The sequence below is a fragment of the Paroedura picta genome, chromosome 4 (assembly GCF_049243985.1).
Source record: "Paroedura picta isolate Pp20150507F chromosome 4, Ppicta_v3.0, whole genome shotgun sequence".
In the NCBI taxonomy this organism is placed as follows: domain Eukaryota; kingdom Metazoa; phylum Chordata; class Lepidosauria; order Squamata; family Gekkonidae; genus Paroedura; species Paroedura picta.
In genome coordinates, this window is record NC_135372.1 from 100,967,450 (window position 1) to 100,979,750 (window position 12,301).

General features: G+C 41.4%; 1 protein-coding gene across 14 annotated transcripts in view; it reads left to right on the top strand.

Moving 5' to 3' along the window:
• The window catches only part of TMCC2 (transmembrane and coiled-coil domain family 2), a 96,862-nt gene that overhangs the window by 73,850 nt on the left and 10,711 nt on the right, over positions 1-12,301 (top strand). For all 14 annotated transcript variants that reach the window (XM_077334703.1, XM_077334702.1, XM_077334706.1 and 11 more), the window contains 2 exons: positions 4,945-5,879; positions 11,990-12,125. In XM_077334703.1, the coding sequence (XP_077190818.1) occupies positions 4,945-5,879; positions 11,990-12,125 (1,071 nt within the window). The remainder of the gene's footprint in view (positions 1-4,944; positions 5,880-11,989; positions 12,126-12,301) is intronic.

Sequence of the window (12,301 nt, forward strand, 5' to 3'; positions counted from 1 at the left end):
TTGGGGAACAAGCAGAGAGACTTTAGACTAGCAATCCCCAACCTGTGGGCCGCTGACCACATGTGGTCCGTCAACTAATTGGAGGTGGGCCGCGAAGGACGCCTTCTTCCCCTCCTCCCGGCCCTTTACTTCATCCCCCCCCCCCCCGGCCCTTTACAACACACTTCGGGTATCATTGTCTCCCAGATGGGACTATCTCGTTGCAGAGAAACAAGCTCAGGGTTCCCATTAACTTGTCATTGTCATAAGTTAAACTACCCCCCCCCACACACACACACCGGGCCTCAGTAAAATTGTCAAGCGTTGAGTAGTCCCCGGTGATAAAAAGGTTGGGGACCACTGCTTTAGACACTTGGGCTGATTCTGCACTCACTTGGTTTTTTCCATTGTGGATCCTGCTGAATTCGGATTGATTTGAACTCAGGTCTTCCTCTGTCCCCACCCCCCAATTGAAACAAAGTGTTCTGCACTTGATTGGGGAAGCTCAGAACAGGGAGGGGAGCCAAGTGCAGCAGGAGTCTCTTTCTTTTCTTGAACGGAGTGGGAGGAGAGAGGATTGGAGACAGAAGAGGAGGGGGAAATAAATCCAAGAGCAAATCTCTGCTGAGAGAATTTAGGGCTTTTGGAGCACAGTCACTTTAAGACAAGCCTTGCAGGAAGTCTTTGAACTGATGCCCTGGCCAGTCAGGGAAAACTGCTTTGCTATGAGGCACAAAGAGAGTTAATTTGCAAAAAGCAAAAATCTGCACACTTACTGATGCCAGTTTTTCAAATATTGAGGCTTATATCTACTGGATGGATATCGCTGGGGAAAGCAGGGTCACTCCTGATCAATCAGGCATGTTGCAGAGGGAAAATTTAAAGCACCCAAAATCAAAATGGATTGCAGACTACACCTTGCTCTAGACCGAATTCTGTCATAGACCAGATAGTGTGACCTTGGGACAAGTTCATTAAGATATAAATTTTTCAGAATATAGAAGCATTGGAATGTAATCAAATATTCCATTTACTGTTGACATTTCAAGTAAATATGTTAGTAAAAATGTTGAAGACAGAAGTTCTGATATCAAACTGAAAACTTGTTTGCAAATGGTATCATGTAAATTTTCAGTTTTCATTTTGTTTTATTAAGATTTAATAGCTCATAAACAATGCACCTATACATTCAAGAATTAAAAAAAACAGTAAAACAGAAGTTTGCTACATCAACAACACAGTACTGTCCAGGGTTGGGCGCTTGGGCATCCGAAGCGGCCACTTGTACCCGAAAAGTGTGTGCGCTGACTGGCACTTCGACACCCGCGCTGGCTGCTTGGGGTGCAAGCGACCGCTTCGGATGCCCAAGCGCCCAACCCTAGTACTGACATAAACTTCTCAAAAACAATCTTAGTCTTGCATTATCAGAAAAGGATGGACATTTCAAAATTCATTTTTTCTTTCTGCTTCATATTTTAGACAATAAAAGAGAACATGGGATAATGAATCAAGGTCTGCCATTGGGCACTCAAAGTAGTTTTGGTTTGAATGTGTTTGAAGAAAATGATCCTTCAGCTGTATTTTTGAGATATTCATCGTTTACCTTGTTTTGCAAATATGTACGAGAGACTGATTCAAAAGCAACCTTTGTAAATTTCAACACCTGGTAAACTAACTATAATGTTGTGCTCTTTCCAGGCAATGTCTATAGATGGAAAGAAAGGTGAGCAGGATTCCCCGATAGTCTGTTGTTAGGTGCAAAGTCATGTCCGACCCATCGCGACTCCATGGACATTGATCCTCCAGGCCTTCCTGTCCTCTACTATTCCCCGGAGTCCATTTAAGTTCACACCAACTGCTTCAGTGACTCCATCCAGCCACCTCATTCTCTGTCGTCCCCTTCTTCTTTTGCCCTCAATCACTCCCAGCATATTTTTTTTTGCAAAACAATAACTCTCCCTGATAGTCTAGTATGTCTTTATCTATCACAATATGATCCTAATGTTGGTGAAATATTTACTTACTAGCCTGCAAGCCTGTTGCATCCAGGAATGCAATGGGCGCTAGCAGGTGCCTGACCTACTGTAGGAGCTGGCAGTGGGGCCAACAGGTTGGCAGGCGGGCATTGGGCGCACAGTGGTCAAGCGGGGCATCGTGCTGCTAGCTAGGGGCACGGCCCCACAGCTGGTCAGTCCGGCGTGTGGCGGCCGAGGATGCAGTTGCACTGGTGGGTGGTGCAATGGCCACGCTGCTGGTTGGCCTGCCATGGCTACTGCATCTGGCTGGCAGGTGGGCTGATTGGCGGTGAAGGCACAGCACCATGGGAGCACCCTCCTCGTCAGCCAGGCAGCGTCTGGAGGTGGGTGCTCCAAGGGCCAGTCCAATCTGGGCATGCCCAGCTTTGCCCGTGCAGGTTGAAGCACAGGCCAGACACCCGAAGGTGTCCTGGACAGCGCTCCACCCAGAGTGGTTATTTCAAAATATTAGAGCAACCAATAGTTAAGATGGTACCATTGTGGGTGGGTTTTTTCATAGTTTCATAATTGATTTTAACAAGCACCTGAATTTCCACATCTATAGAACTGAAAACTTTAGAAGTCTTTTTGTTACTGTGCTGAAAATTCACATTTGAAAAGGGATTAAATTATGTACATGTTTAGCTCTGTAAAATATGTTCAGACAATTATATTAGTCATATAACTGCATGTAATCATGGCTTTGTTTTTGCTATTCAACTGTCATGGGTACAATTTGGTCACCCACATAACTAAAGGAACCATCAATAGTAATATGGGCATTTCTGAACAAAGGTCAAAATAGCGAGATATCTTCTGCACACAATTGCACAATAGTATATTGCAGCTTCTTGCCCCTCCACACTGTCAAGCTGCCAGCTGGATAGTAGCTTTAATAGGAGGGGAATTTAATGTAAACAACTCTACAACAGCCTTGTTTGCTTAATGGTAAAATAATGTTCTTTGATGTTCAGTTAACACAAATTTTTATAATCAGTATCTTTGGATTGGTTGGCATAGTAATTTTAAAGTCACACTAGGAGAGCTGACTTGTGTATTCTCTGACGTAGAGCCTTGCTTAGGTATAAAATGGTTGAACAGTTTCTAGAGATATAAGGACAGAGTATGTGGAGGGGAATGGACTCCGTGGGCATAATGCCATAAAGTCCATCTTGCAAAACAGCCATTATCTCTAGGGAAATTGATGCCTGTAGTCTGGTGATCAGCTGTAATTTTGGGAGATCTCCTGGAAGTTGACAAACCTATGTGCTGGGAGAAATTCAGATTGCTCCTGACCTCCTTGAGTTTCATGCATGCATCCCAGTGGATTTAATGTAGACAAAAATGTATTACAAATCAGTGAGTGGCAAGTTTAGAGTGTTTTACTTTTTAAGGAAGGAGAGCAGTGATCCTTAGGGTCCTTGTGTTCAAAGATGGCAAACAACAAGTAGTGCTGTACTAAGCAGTGTCACCTTCTTCTAAACCTGCTGTTTGGGATTGCATCAAAGGCTTGATAACTTCTGATATAACTTTGTATGCACACCAGGCCTCTGGAGGGCGAGAGGCTTCTCAAATTCTGAATAATATAATTAATAATATAACTATTAGTTAACACAAAGGAGGCACTAGATTCCTGGAGATTTCAGGGTGGAACTTGGGGAGGTTGGCCGCTTGGGAATGGGAGTTACCTCGAAGGGGTTTAAGGCCATGGAGTCCACCCTCCAAAGCAGCCATTTTCGCCAGGGGAATTGATCTCTGCAGTCTGGAGATCGGTTATAATTCCAGGAGATCTCTAAGCCCCACCTGGAGGTTGGCAACCCTATATGAAATACCTGAAGAGTATTTTGATATGACGTCTCACTGTTAGTTTTAGTTTTGCTTATGACTTTGTACATTGCTTGTCACGAAGTTTGACTCTGTGTTTTCTGCTTTCTAATTTCCTTTCCTTGAGCAATTTGATCAAGCTGAATGCAAAGTGCTATGAAACAGTCCTTCTGACCAGCGAAGGGAAAGTAAATCAAGAGAACAATTCACAGATCACTGACTCATTATACCAGCAAAATCATTAAACAATTAAAAAGAGTTCTGATTTTTCAAGTTTTCAAGGTTTTAACCAGATTGTTGATGAGTTTTAGATTTCCAAATAGAGCAAAAAATATTCAACATCCATCTACTTATTTGTTCATACCAGTTGAGTTTCACTAGGGCTTGCTCAAGCTTTTATTTCATTAGTAGAGTAATTAATTAAAGCTTTAGCTGCAGATTAAAGTAGGCTCCCAATTAATCTGTGGAGTTGAGATGGAAGGACACACTTCCATGTTGGATATGACTGCTATCTTCTTATTTTCCGCACAGAATGAGAAAGGAATGCATAATTGGTTTTCTTCTACCGATTTGAATCAAAAGATACCAGGAGTTTTGCTTTTGAGTTAATAGGTCTCCTAGTAACAATAAGGAACTGCAGAAAGCTAAAGCAGATGGGGACCAGCTGACAGCAAAGCTAATATATTTAAATCTGATTTTTTCATAATAGTGATGGCATTTGAACATTCCTGTTATGCAATTTTCTCTAGTGGGTTAAGGAATGATCTGTAATTCTGCATTGTTGAAAAAGCAAATATTAAGTACAAAGATTCCTTTTAGAAGTGTTTTTGTTTTAGGTTATCATCTTTTTAAAAAATTGTGGCATGTTTTGGTAGCATTCACATTCGTATATATTATATGAAGTAACCAAATTAAAACCCAGAGATTAATCAATTAAACATTTGTTATTCAATGACATTCTTCTTATCCTCTCATTACCTGTCTCCATATAGCTAACTATTCTCAGTAATTCATGAATATTACTTTCTCTTGTTCATCTATCGTTCTCCTGCATGGATCCAGGAGAAGAGAGTATTCATCAGAACCTTTCCTAATATCTTTCCATGCTCTGTCTTTTTCCTCACAGTTGGATAAAGGGGATGCAAGCCAGCTCAGTCTGCCTTCTAACACAAGCCAGGGTGATACTGATGGAAACATCTGCCTTGATGTGCCAGATGGCAACCCAGATCCACAAAGGACAAAAGCTGCCATTGACCATCTTCACCAGAAGATCCTCAAGATCACTGAGCAGATCAAGATTGAGCAGGAGGCACGAGATGACAATGTGGCTGAGTACCTGAAACTTGCCAACAATGCTGACAAGCAGCAGGCTTCTCGGATCAAGCAGGTCTTTGAGAAAAAGAACCAAAAATCAGCTCAGACCATTGCCCAGTTGCATAAGAAGCTTGAACACTACCACAGAAAGCTAAAGGAAATTGAACAAAATGGACCCTCACGCCAGCCCAAAGATGTCTTCCGGGACATGCATCAGGGCCTCAAGGATGTAGGGGCCAATGTCCGCTCCAGCATCAGTGGCTTTGGAGGGGGTGTGGTGGAAGGTGTCAAGGGTGGACTGTCAGGCCTTTCCCAGGCCACACATACAGCTGTGGTCTCTAAACCTCGTGAGTTTGCAAGCTTAATTCGCAACAAATTTGGCAGTGCAGATAACATTGCTCACTTAAAGGACACTTTGGATGATGGGCACCCTGAAGAGGCCTCACGGACTCTCAGTGGCAGTGCCACCTTAGTATCGAGTCCTAAATATGGCAGTGATGATGAGTGTTCCAGTGCCACTTCTGGCTCAGCAGCAGGTAGTAACTCTGGGGCAGGCCCTGCTGGTTTAGGCAGCCCCAAATCTAATACCTTGGACAGTCACCACTATAATTTTGATACCATCTTAGAAGAACTGCGAGAAATAAAGGACATTCAGTCACATCTTGAGGATTCCATGGAAGATCTCAAAGCTCAGCTACAGCGAGACTATACTTACATGACACAGTGCTTGCAAGAGGAGCGTTACAGGTGGGTCACTGCATACTTTCATGGTTCTCCCAAATGGGAAACTGTCCAGTGCATGCATTCTTAGTTTTCTTGAATTGTGGACCAGGATTTGTTGGCCTGCTATTAGTTTGTGGGTCTAACAAAGGGTGATGCTGTGGGTGAAACATATGAAGTTGCTGGTTTAAGATTAACTTTTGCAGTCAGCTGGCAAATTTATTGACAATGTATTGTTCTATTTATTTATTTATTTATTTATTTATTTATTTATTTATTTATTTATTTATTTATTTATTTATTTATTTATTTATTTATTTATTTATTTATTTATTTATTTAAAACCAGAGGAACAGGCAATAAGGAGGGTGTCCCGTTTATGCCCTAACCTTAGCAGTTTGGGAGCCAGGAAAGGTTCTTGAACATGACGAGTTTTGGGATTAATTATTTTTTTGGCAGGATCACTAGATTGAGAAAGGAGATTAAAACTCAAGGCATCCTTGAACTGAAATTTAATATTTTTTCATACTAGCCAGAGGGCTATTTCTTCTCCTGATAGATCCTGGTTTCTGGTATAAGGTTATTTTTTTAATTCTAAAAATCAAATGTATATTTAATGTATATTTTATTAAATGTATATTTAATTTACATTTTATTTACCATATATCATATAATTCACTTTATGAGGACCAGTCAAAATAATGTGCAGCATAAATCAATGTGAATGCACTGAAGTTTTCTTATAGCTCAGATTTAATGCCAGTGCATTACCATGGACGACGCAATGCCAACATAGCTAGATGGTATCCTGTGCTTTCTCAGCAGTGAAAAGAAATAACAAAAATGATCTATCCCTCAACTACACTAGAACACATAGCAAAGCCACACCCTCCAGCAAGAGAGCATTTATACTTCTAAGTTGCATTTAAATATTACCTAGTTCCACACAAGAATGCCTTCATTGCTACATAACCAGTTTGTATGCATATGTATTCATTAAGTGCAGAAATTTCAACGTGGGAAATTTGACTTGGAGTCATAGTTTTATTCAAGGTATGAGCTTTCATGTGCATGCACAATTCCTCAGATACAATATCACGGAATGGAAGTAATCAGTTAATATAGGCAAGGTGTGAAAATTAACTTACAGCATCATGGAAATGGTTAACAGATTCCAGAGTTGTTTTTTTTTTACTTGGCTCCAATTTTTTCATTAAAGACTCAGATTCTTTGATTTGACTTAAGAATATTTTTTTACATGCCTTGCACTGATCCTGTCCTTTGATTTACTGCCTCTTAAGATCAGTTTGCCTTCGGATTCTGTTCTCTTTCCCACCTGGAGGCTGGCTTCCCTAGACAAGAGCTACTACACCTGAACCCAGTGCAAGGATAAGGATTCCTTTTTCTCCAGGTTTCCCATTGCCGTGGCAACCGTTTCTGACCCTGGGAAAATATATTCTCAGGTTAGGGTTAGGGATTGCCAATCTTCTGGTGGCACCTGGAGATCTACCAAAGTTATAGGTGATCTCCAAATCACAAGATCATTTCCCCTGAGGATAATGGCTGTTTTGTATGGTAGGCTTTATGACAGCTGAGATGAATGCTTCTTTGTTTTGCTCAGGCAAGGTATGGCACACACAAAAAATGCAACTAACTTTTAATTTTAACAAGCATTTTCTTTTATTAGTGATGCCATGTACATTGTAAAAATGTGACTTCTGGGGGCATAGCAGGGAGGTTTGCCAGGTACTCTGTCCTGATCCTCTTTGGGTTAGTAACTCTGATTGTGATTGACTAGTCTAAGGACGTGGAAGACCAAACTAGATATCACAGGGAGAATGCCCCCCTAAATGACGGCTCACAAGGAAAGTGATATATGTGGAGACTCCCACTCATCCAGCATAACTGTCATAATGAAGATTCATATATGGATCACAATGGCTATAAATGTATGTGACAGATATGTGTTTTTATGGTTATAAATGGTGGTTATGAATGATTCCCATGTTGTACTTCAATAATGCTTAAATTCCTCCTCCCCAGCTTTTTTAAAAAGCTGGGAAATCCCCTGCACGTTATTTTATCAATGATAGCGTGGAAAATAGAGCTCCCTGTTCCCACAGCCAGCCTTTATCACAGACTGCTCCCCCTTCCCTGGTATTTTCCATTCATCTTCATTTGTATCTTTGAGGTCCTGGGAAAGACAGTTATGAAGCCTCTACAAACATTATGAAGTACACAGTCTTGGTCTGGGGTTCCCACCCAATGCTTTCCAATTTAGTGTGCCCCCAGTAAAGTTATTGACTCTTATCCATATGTTTTTATTACGCATGTAATTTTAATGTCTTAAATGTGTTAATGCCTTGACATTTGTCACTTTGGGGCCCCTATTTGAGTTGAAAGGTGGCTTAGAAATGTTTTAAATAAAATGATACATAATAAATTTTATGACCCCCCTGGCACTTTAAAAGAAAAAAATACTTTAAAGAGTCAGACAATTCATGGGATGCTTTCATTCATTTCCTTTACTGATGTTTCCTTTACTGATGATTAATTAAAGTGGTTTAATGATATATAAAGGTGGGGTAGGGGGAAGCAAACATGTGTCTGAAATGTGTTATGGACTGGTTGTCCATAGGTTTGTATTGCCCATTCAGGTCCCAGTGGTCTGTGGTAAGTGCAGGAATGTTACTCGTGCACTGTGTGCAATTGCATGACATTAATTCTGATCCATAACCTCTGATCTTTCGATAAGGTACCTGAGAGGGTGGATGACTCATCGTATGTGATTCCTTGTAAGGCTTTCCCTTTATTGATTGAGCCACCCTAGTATTGCGTTTGCTGAAGAACTCTGGCTGTTCTGCCCTGTCATAGCAGGACTCAGCCCACGAACCTAAGGGAAGAATCAGGAGCCTGCTTTAACTTAAACAACTTGCTCTTGAGGAATTTTGAAATTCAAAAATAAAAACATATTTTATTTAATATAGAATCATAGAATAATAGAGTTGTAAGGGACCTCATGGGTCATCTAGTCCAACCCCCTGCACTATGCAGGACACTCACATCCCAATTGCTCATTTACTGTAACCTGCCACCCCTTCACAGAATCAGCCTCTCCATCAGATGGCTATCTAGCCTCTGTTTAAAAATTTCCAAAGATGGAGAACCCACCACCTCCCAAGGAAGCCTGTTGCACTGGGAAACCGTTCTAACTGTCAGGAACTTCTTCCGGATGTTTAGATTGAATTTCTTTTGAATTAATTTCATCCCATTCATTCTGGTCTGTCCCTCTGGTTCAAGAGAGAACAATTCTGCTCCATCCTCCATATGGCACCCTTTTAGATACTTGAAGATGGTTATCGGATCCCCTCTCAGTTGTCTCCTCTCTAGGCTAAACAGACCAAGCCCCCCCCCCCCAACCTTTCTTCATACATCTTTGTTTCCAAACCCCTCACCATCTTTGTTGCCCTCCTCTGGACACATTCCAGTTTGTCAACATCCCTCTTCAACTGGGGTGCCCAAAACTGAACACAGGACTCCAGGTGAGGCCGAACCAGAGCAGAGTAAAGCGGTACCATCACCTCCCGTGATCTGGACACGATACTTCGTTTGATACAGCCCAAAATCCCATTTGCCTTTTTAGCCACCGAGTCACACTGCTGACTCATGTTCAATGTATAGTCCACTAAGACTCCTAGATCCTTTTCGCACATGCTACTGCCAAGACAAGTCTCTCCCATCTTATATTGGTGTATTTGGTTTTTCCTACCTGAATGCAGAAATTTACATTTGTCCCTATTGAACTTCATTTTATTCAGTTTAGTCCACTTCTTGCGCCTATCAAGATCATCCTGTATTCTGTTGCTATTTTCAGTTGTGTTTGCTACCCCTCCCAGCTTAGTATCATCTGTAAATTTAATAAGTATCCCCTCTAGTCCGTCATCCAAATCATTTATAAATATGTTGAACAACACAGGCCCCCGGACAGATCCTTGGGGCACTCCACTTGTCACTCTTTTCCAAGAAGATGCTGAACCATTAACAAGTACCCTCTGGGTATGATTTGTCAACCAGTTATTGATCCACCTGACAGAATTAGGATCCATATCACATTTTACTAACTTGTGAACAAGAATATAATGTGGAACCTTATCAAAAGCTTTACTGAAATCCTGATAAACTATGTCTACAACATTCCCCTGATCCAGCAAGGTAGTCACTTTCTCGAAAAAAGAGATAAGGTTGGTATGACATGACTTGTTCTTGCAAAACCCATGCTGAGTCTTAGAAATCACAGCTCTCAGTTCCAGCTGCTCAAGGACCGTTTGATTATTTGTTCCAAAATTTTGCCAGCTACAGATGTCAAGCTGACAGGTCGATAATTACCCAGATCCTCCTTTTTCCCTTTCTTGAAGATGGGGACAACATTTGCCTGCCTCCAGTCGTCTGGCACCTTATCTGTTTTCCAAGAAGTGTCAAAATAATGGACAGAGGTTCAGAGATGACATCTGCAAGTTCTTTTAGAACCCTTGGATGCAGTTCATCTGGCCCAGAAGACTTTGTTTCATTTAAAGAAACTAGATGTTTGTGGACTGCTCCAACAGTGATCCTAGGCCATCATTCCCGTCCCCCGTGTTGTGTTACGTTTTTGCCATTGATCACTATTTCCCTCACAAGAGAAGACTGAGGAGAAATAGGAGTTAAGCAGTTCAGCCCTTTCTTCATCATCTGTTATAATTTCACTTTCTTGTCCTCGCAGTGGTCCTATGGTATTCCTATTCTTTTTTGTCAGATGAAATCAGGGGTTGAAAATTTCTATGGTAAAATCCATGCATGCACAGACTTTAGGCTAATGAGAGTTTCTTAAGCTTTTCACAGTAACTTAAATCTCTGTGTTGAGAGGCTTTTGTTCTAGTGTTTTCCATAAACATTCAATACACTTTCTTTGAGTAGTCTCTGACTTTTTTTGTTTCCAGATGGCTGGTACACTAATTCCAGTACCCGGATCCCATTTCTTGAAATACCAGTACTCATCTTGATTTTTTAGCTGACTCTTAAGGTTTCCACAGGCAGTTTCTAACCACATCAGACCAGGGATCTCTGCACTCTTCAGAACTAACTTACTGTTTGATTGGGTAGTATAGAAATTTCTCTCTCTCTCTAGAACAGGCCTTCTCAACCAGGGTTCTGTGAAACCCTGGGGTTTCTTAACAGCCCTGTATTTAATTAATTTTAATATATTTTTTAAAATTTGTTAAACATTTATCAAGTGATATGACCATATATGGTCATGTCAACCTGCCCCCCCCTCCCAGAATGGCCAATGATGGGCCTGGTGGGGGTGGGAAGGGGAGGGGTCCCTGGTGGGAGTTTTTGGGTTTCTCAAAGTCTGAAGAATGTTTCAGGGGGTTCTCAACGGTAAAAAACTTGAGAAAGGTTGCTCTAGAAGGTCTTTTCCTTGGCCCGAATGAGTGTCTCTATCTAACTACCCACTTGTCCTTGTAAGTTTCCCCAGTTCTCCTGTCTGTATTAAACTGTTTTCAGTCAGGGTTGAATTCTGAAAGTGCCAGTACTCAATTCTTCTTAGCTAGGGCTAAAATCAGACTGAATTCGCCTTAGCCCCCAGTTCAGAAGTCTTTCTCTGTTCAGCTGATACTAACCAATCAGATTACTTGGAACAGCCTGTGACTCAAGACTCTGTTTATCTGTGAAGAATTAACCCTTCACAGTCCTTCAGCTGGCACTTCTAAGCTTTTAAAAAGTGCAATCCATCACAGACTTTTACTGCCTTATGTGACCCTTTGTCTAGATTTGTTATCTGGGATCTTTGACCTGGTTGACATGCATTCTTGCGTACTCTTTGAGTCAAGGACAGTACTAAGTTTCGGAGCAGTTTGTAGTTGGTAATTCCATCAGAATTTCCATTTTCAGTGTTGAAATCCTTTAGCAGAATCTATAGGTCTTGGCCAGTCAGCTTTAGCTTTTGGATAACAAAATGGTTGATGTGTTCAACATGAGAGCCCCAGAGTCGAAGTATTCACTTCTTTAAATGATGCAATATCGCACTGCTGCATGAACTTTTGCATCACTCAGAGTTCTCATCTGCTGCATATTATATCATTTCCCTTCCAACACAGATATGAGCGCCTGGAAGAGCAGTTGAATGACCTGACAGAACTTCACCAGAATGAGATGACCAATCTCAAACAGGAATTGGCTAGCATGGAGGAGAAAGTGGCTTATCAGTCCTATGAGAGGGCCAGGGACATTCAGGTATGGGAAAACATGGGTTGCTTGCACTGCCGCTATGACAGCCCTTCTGTTTGTGCTTAATGTATTAAGTACGCATCTCATACTCTTTTTCCAGAAGGCTTAGAATACTTTTCATATGGATTTCTGGAGGTCTCCAGTTCAGCCACCTAGATTCAAGCCCAGTAGCGCCTTAGAAA